Source organism: Saccopteryx bilineata, chromosome 1 (genome assembly GCF_036850765.1).
Source record: "Saccopteryx bilineata isolate mSacBil1 chromosome 1, mSacBil1_pri_phased_curated, whole genome shotgun sequence".
NCBI lineage: Eukaryota > Metazoa > Chordata > Mammalia > Chiroptera > Emballonuridae > Saccopteryx > Saccopteryx bilineata.
The window spans coordinates 346,206,486-346,224,114 of NC_089490.1; the positions used below are offsets into that span (position 1 = coordinate 346,206,486).

At 42.4% G+C, this 17,629-nt stretch overlaps 1 protein-coding gene across 1 annotated transcript in view; it reads left to right on the forward strand.

The window, feature by feature from the left end:
* XRRA1 (X-ray radiation resistance associated 1) overlaps positions 1-17,629 on the forward strand; it is a 102,816-nt gene that overhangs the window by 21,138 nt on the left and 64,049 nt on the right. Inside the window, exons 4-5 of the mRNA XM_066253718.1 lie at positions 13,358-13,429; positions 15,197-15,269. Coding sequence (XP_066109815.1) covers positions 13,358-13,429; positions 15,197-15,269 — 145 coding nt within the window. The remainder of the gene's footprint in view (positions 1-13,357; positions 13,430-15,196; positions 15,270-17,629) is intronic.

The following is a 17,629-nucleotide window of genomic DNA, read 5'->3' on the forward strand; positions in this document are numbered from 1 at the left end:
TCTATTCTGTTCCATTGGTCTGAGTGTCTATTTTTCTGCCAATACCATGCTGTTTTGATTATCGTGGCCCTATAATATAGTTTAAAGTCAGGTATTGTAATGCCCCCAGCTTCATTCTTTTTCCTTAGGATTGTTTTGGCTATTCGGGGTTTTTTATGGTTCCATATAAATCTGATGATTTTTTGTTCCATTTCTTTAAAAAATCTCATAGGAATTTTGATGGGAATTGCATTAAATTTGTATATTGCTTTGGGTAGTATGGCCATTTTGATTATATTTATTCTTCCTATCCAAGAACAAGGAATATTTTTCCATCTCATTGTATCTTTTTCGATTTCCCTTAACAATGCTTTGTAATTTTCATTATATAGGTCCTTTACATTCTTTGTTATGTTTATTCCTAGGTATTTTATTTTTTTTGTTGCAATCGTGAAGGGGATTATTTTTTTGAGTTCGTTTTCTAATATTTCATTGTTGGCATATAGAAAGGCTATGGACTTTTGTATGTTAATTTTGTATCCTGCGACCTTACTGTATTGGTTTATTGTTTCTAATAATCTTTTTGTGGAGTCCTTCGGGTTTTCGATGTATAGGATCATATCATCAGCAAAAAGTGATACCTTTACTTCTTCTTTTCCGATATGGATGCCTTTTATTTCTTTGTCTTGTCTGATTGCTCTGGCCAGAACTTCTAGCACCACGTTAAATAAGAGTGGAGAGAGTGGACAACCCTGTCTTGTTCCTGATTTAAGGTAGAAAGTCCTCAATTTTATGCCGTTTAATAGGATGTTGGCTGATGGTTTATCATATATGGCCTTTATCATGTTGAGATATTTTCCTTCTATACCCATTTTGCTGAGAGTCTTAAACATAAAATTGTGTTGTATTTTATCAAAAGTCTTTTCTGCATCTATTGATAAGATCATGTGGTTTTTGTTCTTTGTTTTGTTGATATGGTGTATTACGTTAACCGTTTTGCGTATGTTGAACCATCCTTGAGATTCTGGGATGAATCCCACTTGATCATGATGTATTATTTTTTTAATATGTTGTTGTATTCGGTTTGCCAGTATTTTGTTTAGTATTTTAGCATCTGTATTCATTAGAGATATTGGTCTGTAGTTTTCTTTCTTTGTGCCATCCTTGCCAGGGTTTGGTATGAGGGTTATGTTGGCCTCATAAAATGTGTTTGGAAGTATTGCTTCTTCTTCAATTTTTTGGAAGACTTTGAGTAGAATAGGAACCAAGTCTTCTTTGAATGTTTGATAGAATTCACTAGTATAACCGTCTGGGCCTGGACTTTTATTTTTGGGGAGGTTTTTAATAGTTTTTTCTATTTCCTCCCTGCTGATTGGTCTGTTTAGACTTTCTGCTTCTTCATGACTCAGTCTAGGAAGGTTGTATTGTTCTAGGAATTTATCCATTTCTTCTAGATTGTTGTATTTGGTGGCATATAATTTTTCATAGTATTCTACAATAATTCTTTGTATATCTATGATGTCTGTGGTGATCTCTCCTCTTTCATTTTGGATTTTATTTATTTGAGTCCTGTGCCTTTTTTCCTTGGTGAGTCTTGCCAAGGGTTTGTCAATTTTGTTGATCTTTTCAAAGAACCAGCTCCTTGTTTTATTAATTTTTTCTATAGTTTTTCTGTTCTCTATTTCATTTATTTCTGCTCTGATTTTTATCATCTCCTTTCTTCGGCTGGTTTTGGGTTGTCTTTGTTCTTCTTTTTCTAGTTCCTTAAGGTGTGAAGTTAAGTGGTTTACTTCGGCTCTCTCTTGTTTGTTCATATAGGCCTGAAGTGATATGAACTTTCCTCTTATTACTGTTTTTGCTACATCCCAGAGATTCTGATATGTCGTATTTTCATTTTCATTTGTCTGTATATATCTTTTGATCTCTGCACTTATTTGTTCTTTGACCCATTCATTTTTTAGAAGTATGTTGTTTAGTTTCCACATTTTTGTGGGTTTTTCCCCCCCTTTTTTGCAGTTGAATTCTAGTTTCAAGGCTTTATGATCAGAAAATATGCTTGGTACAATTTCAATTTTTCTAAATTTGCTGATATTGTCTTTGTGGCCCAACATATGGTCAATTCTTGAGAATGTTCCATGTACACTAGAGAAAAATGTGTACTCTGTCGCTTTGGGATGAAGTGTCCTGTAGATGTCTATCATATCCAGGTGTTCTAGTATTTCGTTTAAGGCCACTATATCTTTATTGATTCTCTGTTTGGATGACCGATCTAGAGCCGTCAGCGGTGTATTGAGGTCTCCAAGTATGATTGTATTTTTGTTAGTTTTTGTTTTAAGGTCAATAAGTAGCTGTCTTATATATTTTGGTGCTCCTTGGTTTGGTGCATATATATTAAGGATTGTTATGTCTTCTTGATTCAGTGTCCCCTTAATCATTATGAAATGGCCATTTTTGTCTCTGAGTACTTTTCCTGTCTTGTAGTCAGCATTATTAGATATGAGTATTGCTACACCTGCTTTTTTTTGGGTGTTGTTTGCTTGGAGTATTGTTTTCCAGCCTTTCACTTTGAATTTGTTTTTATCCTTGTTGCTTAGATGTGTTTCTTGTAGGCAGCATATAGTTGGATTTTCTTTTTTAATCCATTCTGCTACTCTGTGTCTTTTTATTGGTAAGTTTAATCCATTTACATTTAGTGTAATTATTGACACTTGTGGGTTCCCTACTGCCATTTTATAAATTGCTTTCTGTTAGTTTTGTATCTTGTTTGATTCTTCTCTTTTGTTTTTCTATCATTTGTTTTTGTTTGTTTGTGTTCCATACTTCTTTCCTCTGTTGCTACCTTTTTTAAGTCAAGTGTTTTTTTGGTGGTTTTTTCAAGGGTGGTTACCATTAAGTAATGAAAAGGGTACCTACCATATTCATTGTAGTACCCTATCTTATGAGTATTTCTGCACTTCATCATCCTTTGCTACTGTTAATCTCCATCCTCTCCGCCCCTTTTTTCCTTTGTTGTCACAGTTTAAGTTTGGTTTTATTGTGTTCTTGGTGGAGCTGTTACTTGTGGTGTTGTTTTCTTTTGTTCTTTGAATCTGGTTGGAAAACCCCCTTTAGTATTTCCTGGAGTGGGGGCTTTCTGCTGATAAATTCTCTCATTTCTGTATTTGTGAATATTTTTATATCTCCTTCGTACTTGAAGGATAGTTTTGATGGGTATAGTATTCTTGGCTGAAAGTTCCTCTCTTTCAGGGCTTTAAATATTGGGGTCCACTCTCTTCTAGCTTGTAGAGTTTCTGCTGAGAAATCTGATGATAATCTAATAGGCCTTCCTTTATATGTTGTACTCTTCTTTTCCCTGGCTGCCTTGAGAATTTTTTCTTTGTCATTGGTTTGTGTCATTTTTATTATGATGTGCCTTGGAGTGGGTTTGTTGGGGTTAAGAAAACTCGGTGTTCTGTTTGCTTCTTGAATTTGAGGCTTTAGTTCTTTCCACAGGCTTGGGAAGTTCTCATCTATTATTTGAGTATGTTCTCCATTCCATTTTCTTTCTCTTCTCCCTCTGATATACCTATTATTCTTATGTTATTCTTTCTGATGGAGTCAGACAATTCCTGTAGGGCTTTCTCGTTTTTTATTATTTTTGAGTCTCTTTCTTCTTCTCTCTGTTGTGCCTCAAGTTGTTTGTCTTCTATTTCACTAATCCTATCTTCAATCTGGGCTGTTCTGTTAGCTAAGCTTGTTACCTCGTTTTTCAGGTCGTAAATTGAGTTTTTCATTTCTGTTTGATTTTTTTTTATAGTTTCAATTTCCTTGGTAATATATTCTTTGTGTTCATTGAGTTGTTTTCTGATCTCCCTAAATTGCCTTTCTGTGTTTTCTTGTATATCTCTGAGTATTTTTAAGATTTCTATTTTAAATTCTCTGTCATTTAGCTCCAAGGCTTCCAATATGTTAAGTCTTTTCTCCATAGATTTTTCCACATCTATTTGTGTTACCTCTCTTTCTTTTGTATCCATAATATTCGATTTCCTCTTTCTTATTGGCATCTGAGGGTGGTCTTGTTTATAGCACTAATTAGAATTAATAAAGAGTAAAAAGTAAAAAAAAAAAAAAAAAAAAAGTAAAACACCCCACAAAAAAAAAAAAACAGTAATAATTTATTATTTCCCCCCCCTTTTTTCTTTCTTCTCTTTCCCTCTTCTCCCCTCCTCAGGGAAATATCGTGATGACCTGTGAATTATATTATGCTAAATGTAACAAAAACTGCCTATAATGGAGTGCCTGATTTGGGGTGAAGAGTTCAAGGGGCAAAAAAAGGGAGTAGGGACCTACTAAATGCAAAAAAAAAAAAAAAGGAAGAAAATCTTAGACAAGCATAAGATGATTTGCTTGTAAGTGATGGTCGACTAAGAGATATAATGATAGGGATAAGAGGGAACCAGAAAAAAGGAGGGAAAAAAAGAATAATAAAGAAGAAAAAAAATAAAAATAATAAGTAAAAATCTGTTGTATTAAGTGGAGCAAAGACTAAATACAATGGAGACCTTGGGTTGGGAGGAATGCTAATGAGTTAAAAAGCAACGTAAAAAGTACCCAAAATGCCACAAAAATAAACAAACAAACAAAAAAAAAACAAAAGCAAAAAAGAAAAATAAAACCAAAAAAAAAAAAACCCTTGAGTCCCAAATTAACTAATTTGTTCGTGATTGAGGATTAAATGGGAGGAAAAGTAAAACGAGAAAAGAAAAAACGAATAGAAAGGAAAAAATAAGAAAAAGATGCCTGACCTGTGGTGGCGCAGTGGATAAAGCGTCAACCTGGAAACACTGAGGTTGCCGGTTCAAAACCCTGGCTTGCCTGGTCAAGGCACATATGGGAGTTGATGCTTCCTGCTCCTCCCCCTTCTCTCTCTCATTCTCTCTCTCCCCCTCTCCTCTCTAAAATGAATTTAAAAAAAAAATTTAAAAAAAAAACCCACATGTATAGCCTGACCTGCGATGGTGCAGTGGATAAAACGTCAACCTGGAACCCTGAGGTTGCCGGTTCGAAACCCTGGGCTTGCCCGGTCAAGGCACATATGGGAGTTGATGCTTTCTTCTCCTCCCCCTCCCCTTCTCTCCCTCCCCTCTAAAATGAATAAATAAAATTTAAAAAAAAAAAAAAGAAAAAAAAGAAAAAGAGAAAAACGAAGAAAGAAAAAAAAAGGAAGAGAAAAAAACAATAAAGCAAAACAAAAAAAAACAAAAGAGGAGAGAGTGAGAGTTAAGTGTTTTGGAGTATAACCTTAAAGGAGGGTGAGGATGAAGAAGAGAAATAAAATGTAACACTCATGGGTAGTGTAGTTCAAGAAAAGGGAAGCATAAGATGGGTAGAGAATAGAAGGACCGAGGTGTAGGAAATAGAAATAATAATAATAAAGGCAATAAGATAGAAGAAACAAACAACAACAACAAAAAATTAGTGGAACAAGTTGTAAAGTCTGTGGATTTTTCTTGATTTTGAGAGGTTAACTTCTTCCTTTTTCTTTTCTCTCCCTCTTCCTGGTCGGTGACTCTGTACCCCAGGCTCTGCCCCTGGGTCACACTTAGGTAGGGATTTGCGGTTGATGGGATTCTATGGCAATGTCATATCATTGGCTTTAGTCTTGCTGGTAGTCAAGGCTTGTTGGCGTTTGCAGGGTCCAACGATGAGTGAGTTTGCTTTCCTGGATTCTCTCTCCTAGTCCCCCCTTCCTGAATTAGCAGCCTGGTGATCCAGCTATAAGGCTGCTACTGCTTCTGCCTGGGGAGTAAGAGGCTCAAAGAGCTAGGAAATCCCCACTCTATCCCCACTCAGCGCAAGGCTTTGGGAAAGGCTCTGGCAGTCAGAGCCTCCAGTGTAATCAGTCGGGGGTGGGAGTCAATTGTTGTCAAGGTGACTGTTCAGCGCCTAGCATTCAGTTGGACCACTCAACCCAGGCTTTCCACACTTTGTTGCCTGTTTTTGCTGGGAAGAAGAGGCACTAGTGTCTGCTTGCGACTAGTGTAGTATAGATCTTATTATCTGCCAAGTCCCTCTTGTTAGCGTTTATCCCTGAATATGGAGGCTCTATCAATCAGAAGTTGCCCCCGCCCCTTTAGCAAGAGGCACTAAAAAATATCACGCCTCTTGTCTTGGATCGCTGAACTGAGAGAGATCTTATCCATTAGAACCGAGGGTGCGCAGATTTCATGGGTTAAGCTAATTTCAGTGATTGGGTCGCAGCTGTGCTCCCGAAGGTATTTCAGGCTGCCTGCGTGCCCCTCCCCCAACGCTTGATTGTTAGCTTGAATGGCTGGGTGAGGTGCCCCGCCCACAGAGAGAATCTCCCAAGTAGGGAAGACCGCCCTGGCGCCTCTCCCGCTGCCCCGCCGCTGGTGGCTGGGGCACACTGGGCACAGGATAATGGGGCACCCTGGGTGTGCGGGCCAGTAGGGTGCTCTGGGTGCGTGGAATGCCCAGGGCACGCGCGCAAATGGGGTGCTCCGGGCACCGGTGGCTGGGGACTCTCACTCGCAGTGCGCGGGCCACTGGGAACGTTAGCGGTGCTCTCTCTGCAACCGGACCGGGCGCGCGCCGGCGGCTGCTCGCCGCTCCCGAGTGTGGGCTGACTCACCACAGGCGCACTCCCTCTGCGGCTTGAATGAACGTCCCTGCGGTAGCTTCCTCCACACCCTCATCTCTCAGATTCAAGTGATAACAGTCCTTTCGCTTTCAGTTTGTGTGGAACTCCGGAATGCTCCGAGGATAAATTTTTCTGTTTCTAGTTGATACATTTGTTGTGATTTTGGGGAGATCTGTCGGACGCGCTGCTCACGGCGCCATTTCCGTGACGTCACTCCATTTAAAGTCTTTATGCAAGAAGAGTGGACCAAATGGATGGCTGCTGGTAATCATGATCTGACACCAACTGGAGGAATGAAGAGACCCATTATCACTCAAGTTTGTGAATGGGTGAAAACATCATGGCAGTCAGTGAAGAATGAAACTGTGATATGGGCATTCAAAAAATGTGGCATTAGCAGTGCCTCAGATGGCACTGAAGATGGTATCATATATGAAAATAGCAAAGAAAGTGATACCAGTGATTGTGAATAACTGAGCTTCTTAAATTCTGACACTAGAGATGATGAGTTCCTGGGGCTCCTGGACAACTAGAAGAGTGTTTGAACATCAGTCTCTTCTCATTTGTTAATAACAGTGCTAATAGTTGTTAAAACTGCGGTTGAGTTTACATTGTTGAAATATTATTGTGGTATGTTTTATTAAATACTTTAACACACGATTTGGTTCAAAATATATTTTTCTTATTTTCCTCCTTAAAACCCTAGGTGCATCTTATGGTCAGGGGCATCTTATGAAGTGAAAAATACAGTACATATATGTATTTGTGTACTATATAGATGTACACATGTATATACACATTACATATTTTAGGTAATTTATATAACGTGATGGGCTGGCAAATCTGAAATCTATAGAGGAAGCAGACTAAAACCTTAGGAAAGAGCTAATGCTACAGCCTTTTTTTTTTTTTAGTGAGAAACAGACAAGGGACCGAGATGAGCTCACAGTTATGGCACCTTAGTTCATTGATTGCTTATCATTGATGCTACAGTCTTCTTCTTTTTTTTTTTTTACAGAGACAGAGAGCAGGATAGATAGGGACAGACAGGAATGGAGAGAGATGAGAAGCATCAATCATCAGTTTTTTGTTGCGACACCTTAGTTGTTCATTGATTGCTTTCTCATATGTGCCTTGACCATGGGCCTTCAACAGACCAAGTGACCCCTTGCTCAAGCCAGCGACCTTGGGTCCAAGCTGGTGAGCTTTGCTCAAACCAGATGAGCCCACGCTCAAGCTGGTGTCCTCGGGATCTCGAACCTGGGTCCTCCACATCCCAGTTTGATGCTCCATCCACTGCACCACCGCCTGGCCAGGCAATGCTACAGTCTAAAGGCAAAAATCTTTCTCCTCTGAGAAACCTCATTTTTTGCTTTTAGAAAGGTTTTCAACTGATTGGCTGAGATGTCTGCACATTATCACATTATCAAGGATGGTCTCCTTTACTTCAAGTCAACTGATTGTAGCTCTTAGCCACATCTACAAATACCTTCACAGCCACACCTGTATTTTGTGTGTGTGTGTGTGGTAGAGACAGAGAGTCAGAGAGAGGGACAGACAGACAGGATGGGAGCGAAATGAGAAACGTCAACTCTTTGTTGCAGTTCCTTAGTTGTCCATTGATTGATTTCTCATATGTGCCTTGATGGGGGGGGGGGTTACAGCAGACCAGGTGACCCCTTGCTCAAACCAGCAACCTTGGGCTCAAGCTGGTGAGCTTTGCTCAAACCAGATGAGCCCGCGCTCAAGCTGGTGACCTCAGGGTCTCGAACCCGGGTCCTCTGCATCCCATTCCAATGCTCTATCTGCTGCACCACCACCTGGTCAGGCACAGCCACACCTGTATTAGTGTTTGACTGAATAACTCCTTACCAAACCATAGCCAAGTTGACACCTAAAATTAACCATCACAGGTGCTGGAATTAGTGGGTCAAAGAATAATGAAAAACAGGTATTTGTATAGTCTCAAGGCACTTTGCAAATACAAAGGGAAAATTAAGTAACTTGTAGAAACAAGGTGGACACCACCTTTCCTGAGTGATCAAAATGAACGTCACCACAATAAGACATACCCTCTGTTCTGATATGCTGACAAGAGCATAGTATCACTTCTGTGGTAATTTTGCCAAAGTGCAGAGCTGTCGCTGAGTTATGGAAAGCACCAAACAGATTCAAATTGTGGGACATTTCACAAAATAATTGACTAGTATTTTTCAAAAGTATCAAGATCACCTAAGAAAAAAGAAAGACCAAAGAACTGTCACAAATTGGAGGAGACTAAGGAGACATGACAACTAAAGGAAATATGAGATTCTGGATTGGATCCTGGGACAAAAAGAACACATTAGTGAGAAAACTGGCAAAATTCAAAGAAGGGCTGTAGATTAGTTACTAATATTATACCAGGGTTAATTTCTTGGTTTCAATCATGGTATTATGATTATGTAATACATTAGGGAAACTGAATGAAAGCTGTACAGGAACTCTGTACTAGTTTTACAACTTTTCTGGAAGTCTAAAATTATCTCAAAATGAAAAATTATGAGGGGAAAATAACCTTCCCATAGATACTATTTCTGCTATAGGCCTACCCCATTATAACCTAAGCTCCTTATTCTGGTCCTCAAGACGTTTTCTGATCTGACTCTGCTGACCTCCCAGCCTCACCTCTGTTCCCTCATGTTCATCTCCTGACGCACTCTGGGCCTTCCTGGCTGTGTTGGGTGTTTGGCAACAACTCAGACTGGAGTCTCCAAGAGTCAGGGCTATTGAGATATAAGACAAAGGTCCATGCCCCAGATGGGGATGGCATTGGGAGTGTCCCACTCAATATAACACCCTCCTTTCACCTCTTTGAGTCTTAACCTTTTCATCTGTGAAATGAGACAGTACCATATCCTCACTGGATTTGGGGGCCAATTCATTGAAATAGGTATGTAGACATCTCCCTCCCCCCCACCGCCTATTGCCAGCAGTATCACACAGTATCTGGTGCATATTAGGTAATGAGGAGCCATTTTTAATTTTAGCATTATAGATAAATAATGTGCAAGTACACTAGCTGTGGCTTTGAAAGAGTTTGCTTCTCACTGTTCTGATCTTCTCAACAGGCCGAGGACACTGGTTAGTGACTCGGAAATGTAACCTCAAGAAGCCCAAGGGTGTGGCTGGGGCACCAGCTCAAGGTCAGGAAAGCCAGAAGATTTCTTTTGCAGTCAGAAAGAAGAAACGCTCTCGATGGAAAAAACAAGTGGACATTCCTGGCTATGTGCTAGACGGGGATTTTCTGGTGAGAGTAAATGCTAGAATGGCTGGAAATATCAGCTGATAGCTGTCTTGGTGGTTCCACTCTGGTACACCACCCCCAACACACCCCAAACTGTTATAGTGGCAAATTGAGTAGTAGGATGATCAAGGGACCCAAAACTTTATGTGTAAAGCTTTCTTTATCTCCACCTTGTGGGGTAGCTATTATTATCCCTATTAAGTTGTTATCATGCAGATGAGGCCCTGAGGGCTAATTTGCCTTGGCCAAGGTAAATTACTGCTAGTAATTAAAACTCTGGTCTACTCAGGATTAGAACAGATCTCCTGCTCTGGGGAGATCTCTTGATGAGCAAGAGGTGTTGGGGATGGTTGTGTTGGAGACTAGTCAGGTTAATTTCACGTTTGCTCTGTACATGCCTCAGTGGCTTTGCAGAGAAAGACATATTTAAGCCAATATTAATGTGCAGTCCAGTTCTCGTAGCTCCCTACAAAGAACTCTCTGGCAGCCTAGTTTGTTCTCAGGCTCACTTATGGTTCCCAAGAGATGGGTTTCTGCACAGATCAGATGTTAAAAGAGCTTTGAGGAGATAGCTGATTGCATTTCACCTCGAGTGATGAAGTGTAAGCTTTTTGCAGAGTCCTATGGAATTTCTTTTGTGATTTTGTTCACTTCACATTTGGGGAGGAGGACTAAAATAACAGTGCTAAGGAGGGGCAGAAACAGGTTGCCATTTTGAATAGCAGAGGCAACAAGGATGTTTTTCAGAGTAATGTGATACCACCTACCCACTTATTAGATGGTTCCACTTGGATGTTTCACGGGCACCTCATATTGACATACTGTTCCAGTCCCCTTACTCCAGGCCCCAACACTTACCTCTCTTCTAGTGTTTCCTCCACTGTTTCTGTGATGGCACTGTTATCTACCCTGTCCCTAAACCAGTAAGCTGGGCTTACCCTTGACCCCTGTCTCTCTCTCTCTCCACCCCCAGCCCACCCTTACCAAGCCCTGTCATTTCTATTTAATAGTTGTCAAATCTGTACTCTTCTCCTCATCTCCACTGCCACCACCTTAATCAGAGTCATTATCATCTTTTATTGACTAATTCAGTAACTTCGTAAGTAATTTGAACCAACTAGGAGCTTTTATTTCAAATAAAAAGAATCCAGAGGCATTGTTATTCCACTATAAGTTAATTATCTGGCTTAATGACATCTTTCAAGGTCCAGGTTCCTCTGTCTTTTTGCTCTTATAGCCTCAGCATGTTAACTTGTCCTCTTGGGCTCAATACCTTCTTGATCCCAAAATTGCTACAGCCACTGTTGGGCAGATAAAATATATTATGCTCACTTTGTTAAAGATGGCGCTGCCCACGTGGAGGCCGTTGCCCAGGTGATATTAATGTGTGTTGGGGGCGGGCTGTGGGCAGGCAGAATCCTTGTAGCCTGGGGCTTGGTTTTAGGATTAAGCCTTTCCCACCCTTTTTGATGTGGGGTGGACTTTGTATCAGAGACTTCCCTATTTTGTATATTGGATTAAAGGTTTTGATTTCTGCACTATATAGGAGCTTGCTCTCTCAGTTCCTGAGATTAGCATTAGAGCAGAGAGCAGGCTGGAGAGCAGAGTAAGGCCACTAGCACAGCAGCCTGGCCCATGCAGGTTCGCATTGGATTCGGACAGTCAGTAAAGAAACAACGGAGCCCAAAACTGGTGGGCCATAGTCTTTAATCCTAGCTTGCACCCGGCAGGCAAGCAAAAAACACACACTGGGCTCCAAAACCCACTCACATTCAGTGCTCACAAAGCTACTGACTTATCCGAGTTTCCTAGAATCAAAGGTTTCTAGCTCACCAGATTTATTCACCTCTGTTCCCCATCTCCTTCCTTCTCCCTGCACAAACTCTGCACAAACTGGCTTCTCACTCAACACTCCGCCATCTTGGCTGCTTCTCCTGGCCTCCTCCACGTGGCCTTTCTCTGCTCTCTGCTCTCTCCTCTCTGCTAATCTCAGGAACCAAGAGAGAGCAAGCTCCCGTTCTGCCCCTATTTTATAGTGTAGAAATCAAAACCTTTAATCCAATATAGAAAATAAGGAAGTCTCTAATACAAAGTCACTTATCAGAGACATGATGGGATTGTACCACCCCACATCAAAAAGGGTGGGAAAAACTTAATCCCAAAACCAAGCCCCAGGCTACAAGGATTCTACCTGCCCACAGCCCACAGAGACACACATTAATATCACCTGGGCAACGGCCTCCATGTGGGCAGCGCCATCTTTAACAAAGTGAGCATAATATATTTTATCTGCCCAACAGATGGTGACTGTGGATACTAGCTTTGCAGTCTCCATACAGGGAAAGGGAGTTTCTCTTCTTGGAGGGTTCAGGTGGCATGGCCAGAGGGTGGGAGGGCGGAGGGGGGGAACTAGTCCCACAACTCTATGAGCAAGGGAGGCAGGATCCGGGGGTAAGCCTGAGATTAGCTGCCACTGCTCACTGCTCCCCAGGTTGCAAACCTCACCCTTCCCAGAGTCATGGTTAGACCCCCAACTAGTCTCTGGTACACATACCTCCTGGGTTTTGGCACCAGACTGAAAGGCAGAAACCACAGGCCAAACCAAAACACAAGGCTAGTGTGTTCCAAAAGGAAAGATTTTTTAAAAAACGCCTGGGTGCAGACGGGCTGAGACCAGCGAAAGGTGTCAGCCCTGAGGGACAGATGGGGTGGAGGTTATATGGACTCATTAAAGGGCCTTGGGCAAAGGCAGCTGCAAGATCGCTTCTTCTGTTTGTGGTTGGGAGTGGCGTCACAGTTTCTTAAAATTGTATGTACCCTAGTCCAATCGTCCCTTATCAGCATCCAGCTACCAGGGAGGTCTGAGCGGCATTACTGAGTAGGCAAGTCCTTCTTCCTCCTTCAGGCCTGCATTGTGCTTAAGAAAAGTGGTGACTGAGTAGCCATTTTACCTATCAGGTTCTGAACAACTTCAAAGCCCATGCGCTTTCTGCTGTACCAGGCTGCCTTCCTCAACAGGGAGTCATTTGTTCTTCGGGCCAATCATTTAAACTTTGTTGGGGCCCTGGCTGGTTGACTCAGTGGATAGAGCATCAGTCCTGTGTATAGATAATCCCAGGTTTGATCCCCAGTCAGGGCACACAAAAGAAGTGACCATCTGCTTCTCCCCTGCCCCTCTTCTCTCCCTCTTCCTCTCCCACAGCCAGTAACTCGATGGGTTCGAATGTGGCCCTGGGCACCGAGGATAGCTCAGTTGGTCTGAGTGAGTCAGCCTCAGGTGCTGAGGATAACTCAGCTGATTTGAACATAGGCACCAGAGTGGGGTTGCTTTGTGGATCCCGGCTGGGGTGCATGAGGGAGTCTGCCTTACTATCTCCCCTCTTCTCACTTTGAAAACAAAAACAAAAGCTTTTTGGGGGCCTTGAGAGTTGACTCTCTGCACTGTGTTCCAGCTGAAGCACCACTGCGTGAGCAAGCCATCAGACCTGTGCACCATTAACGTTAGTGGCCTCAAGTTCTCCAAGGTAAGGCCAGCCAGGAGTCATGTAGCTGGGTTGAGCCAGACCTGGGGTGGCTCCTGGCTCCTTGTCCATTGGCTCTCCAGCGTCCCTGGGAAATGGGAATCTGTTCACAAGGGAGGGAGAGGGTCAGACAAGGAATCATTGGATGGAAACAACATTAAGACACAACTTTTTGCTCTAAGGTTGGTATTGTCCCATGTGAGGTGAATTAAAGGAAATAGACTTGTGGAAGTGGATTTGAATTAGCCATAGAATTTTGTTGGGGTATGATTCATTGTGTAACGGAGTTCCCATCAAAGGAGCCTACAGGAGAAATTTCTGTCAGGTTTCAGTGCCAGGAGTGGTAATGGTTCTCCCAAGATGCTGCTTTGTTCTTAACTTGTAGATACTGTGACTAATGTAATGAGTCATGTTTCTTTCTTTGCACTGGCTAATAGGTATCTCAGAGCCAAGTGCGTGGTCTACCATTAGCCAATGTGAGCACAGGATATTGTAGCCTGTGTTTTTGGTCTGTAGGCCTTCCATGGCATGTGAAGAGAGATTGCTTGTATAATACCACACAACAGTTAAAGTGAATGAACTAGAGCTGCATGCACCAACACAAGTAAATCTCAAAAATATAGTGTTGAGCCCTGGCCGGTTGGCTCAGCGGTAGAGCGTCGGCCTAGCGTGCGGAGGACCCGGGTTCGATTCCCGGCCAGGGCACACAGGAGAGGCGCTCATTTGCTTCTCCACCCCTCCGCCGCACTTTCTTCTCTGTCTCTCCCTTCCCCTCCTGCAGCCAGGGCTCCATTGGAGCAAAGATGGCCCAGGCGCTGGGGATGGCTCTGTGGCCTCTGCCTCAGGCGCTAGAGTGGCTCTGGTTGCAACAAGGCGACGCCCAGGATGGGCAGAGCATCGCCCCCTGGTGGGCAGAGCGTCGCCCCTGGTGGGCGTGCCGGGTGGATCCCGGTCGGGCGCATGCGGGAGTCTGTCTGACTGTCTCTCCCTGTTTCCAGCTTCAGAAAAATGAAAAAAAATACATATATATATAGTGTTGAGTGAGAAAGGCAGGTTGCAGAATATCTACAGTATGACTGCATTTAATATAGTTTTAAAAATATATAAATAATTTATTTGTGGTTTATGGATACACATATATGTAGTGTGTGTGTGTGTGTAGTATGGGGATGATAATTACCAATCCAGAAGAGCTGTCATCTGTGGGAGAGAGGGAGGAGAGTGTGTTTGGAGAAGGATATGGGTGTCAGGGAAACTGTGAAATGTTTTATTACTTTAAAGAAATTTGAAGCAGGTTCACCAGTGGGGGCACAGTAGTTAGAATGTAGACCTTGAATGTGAATGTCCCTGGTTCAAATCCTTGAGGTTGCCGCCTTGAGCGCAGGCTCAATTAGCTTGAGCATAGGATCATCAACATGATCCCAAGGTGGCTGGCTTGAGCCCAAAGGTTGCTGGCTGGAAACCCAAGGTCACTGGCTTGGGCAAGGGGTCACTGGCTCAGCTTGAAGAGACCCCCATCCCAGTCAAGGCATGTATGAGAAACAATCAATGAACAACTAAAGTGAAGCAACTACTAGTTGATGCTTCTCCTCTCTCTCCTTGCTCTCCCTCCCTTCCTCCCTTTCTCTAAAAAAGAAAAGGAAAGAGATTGGAAGCAAAGATAGCAAAATACATATTCTGACTTATTAGAGCTGGACAGTGGTTACATGGATCTTCAGAATGTCATTCATTATACTTTTCTAAACATTCTTTCGAAATGCCTTCCCACAGGCTAATGAAAAGGACTTCAAGCATTTTGATTCTGTGATTTACATCAATGCCTCAGAAAACCTGCTGCCTCTAGGTGAGCTTTTCCTTCCTGAAAACTATCTTTTGCCTCTTGTTCGAACTCATGTTAGAACTTGCCTGTCAGTCCATCAGTGACTGGCACCTCATCTCTTTTTTGGAGTACACCAAGCTGGGCCCTGGAAAACACACAGACCTGGGTTCCAGCCCAGAGCAGGCACTGCCTACTTAGAACAGTTCTCTGTGAGCTGCTGCTCCTCTACCTGTAAATGGAAATAGTTCTCTTCCTTTCTTCCTCCCAAAGGGAGGATGCTTGGTAGGCTCAGATAAGATGAGTATATAAAGACATTTTTGCATCCATAAGAGCTTCTGTTGGAGCATAAAGCCTTCTTGTTTGTTCAGCAAATCCACAGCGACCCCTGCTGGGTGTCAGGACTATGTGAATGTTTGGCTTTTAGAAATGAATGCACCCAGGTCCTGTTCTGGTGAGTCATATACTTTGGTGGGAGAGATTGACTCAGACACAGTCATAGAAGAGTGTGGTAAATGCAATGATAGAGGGAATCACAAAATGTTATGGAAGTATATAAGCAGGACATCAACCTGGGCTAGAGTGTCTGGAGAAACTTCCGAGAAGAGGAGCACCTAAGCTGAGATCTAACAGATAGATAGGAGAGACTCGGGAATGAAGGAGGCATTTCAGGTTGACAGGGCAGATGTGGGACAGCAGTGCCTGATCAGGGTCCCTGAAGAAGCTTTGTATGTTTGCAGGAGATGTAGGTAGTGAAGAAAGGAAACTAGAAAGTATGTAGGGACTAGATTATCAAAGGCCCTGGGTGGTGTGGACTTAATCCCATAGGCAAAGAGAGCCTTGAACAGCTTTTTTTTTTTTTTTAATTTATTCATTTTAGATAGGAGAGAGAGAGGGAAAGAGAGAGAGAGAGAGAGAGAGAGAGGAAGAGCAGGAAGCATCAACTCCCATATGTGCCTTGATGAGGCAAGCTCAGGGTTTCGAACCAGCGACCTCAGTGTTGCCAGGTCAATGCTTTATCCACTGTGCCACCACAGGTCAGGCTGAACAACTTTTAAATAGAGAGCCTCTGCAGTGGCTCTGAGGAGGGTGGGTTATAAATGAAGAAGAAGGTAGAGACCAGGAAAGCTGGGAGATGGTTTCATTTTTCCAGGGGAGGGAAGAGGAGGCCTGAAGCAGGGTTTGGCAATAGGAGTGAAAAGGGTTAAGAGAAAGATTCAGGTGGAGGTAGAGCTAACAGGACTTGGTAACTAGTGGGCATATGGAGAGGGAGGAAACCAAGGCGATTCACTGAGACAGCACTAGAGGAGAGGCAGATTTGGGAAGAAGTAGGATGAGTTCAGTCTGAACATATTGACTTGGAGGGGTATTTTTAAAGAAGCATGTGACAAAGTCCCTGCCCTTAAGGAAACAGTGTCTGTCCAGAATATGGGTTTGAAATACAAAGGCCAACAGGAATATGAAAAGATGTTCAACCTCACTAATAATAAAGCTGCATCAAAGTACTATCTTTTACCTATCAAATATTGACAAAAAATGAGGATTGAAGGCAGTTGGCATTGGTAGGGAAATGGACACTCCTGTATTCAATTGGCAGAGATGTAATAAATTGGTGCAACATCTTCAGAAGGTAATTTGAGCATGTATCTTAAAATAGCCATTGCCTTATTTTCCTTTTCTTTTTTTAAAAGATTTTATTTATTGCTTGACCAGGCGGTGGCACAGTATATAGAGCGTTAGACTGGGATGTGGAGGACCCAGGTTCAAGACCCCAAGGTCACCAGCTTGAGCGCGGGCTCATCTGGTTTGAGCAAAAGCCCACCAGCTTGGACCCAGGGTCGCTGGCTCCAGCAAGGGGTTACTCAGTCTGCTGAAGGCCCGCGGTCAAGGCACATATGAGAAAGCAATCAATGAACAATTAAGGTGTTGTAAAGTGCAACGAAAAACTAATGATTGATGCTTCTCATCTCTCCATTCCTGTCTGTCTGTCCCTGTCTATCCCTGTCTCTGACTCTCTCTCTCTCTGTCTCTGTAAAAAATAAATAAATAAATAAAGATTTTAAAAAAAGATTTTATTTATTGATTTTAGATAGAGGGGGGAGAGAGAGAGAAAGAGAGAGAAGAGGGGAGCATGAAGCATTAACTCAATAATTGGCTTCTCATATGTGCCTTGACTGGGCAAGCCAGGGTTTCAAACTGGAGACCTCAGCGTTCCAGGTTGACGCTTTATCCACTGCACCACCACAGGTCAGGCAAAATAGTCATTGCCTTTAATCTAGTTGTTCCACTTCCAGTAGTTTATTCTATAGAAACACACTTGTATAGGATGTTCATTGGAAATATCCTGAAATATCTACCAAGACTTTGTTTTTTTTAGGCTTTACTGA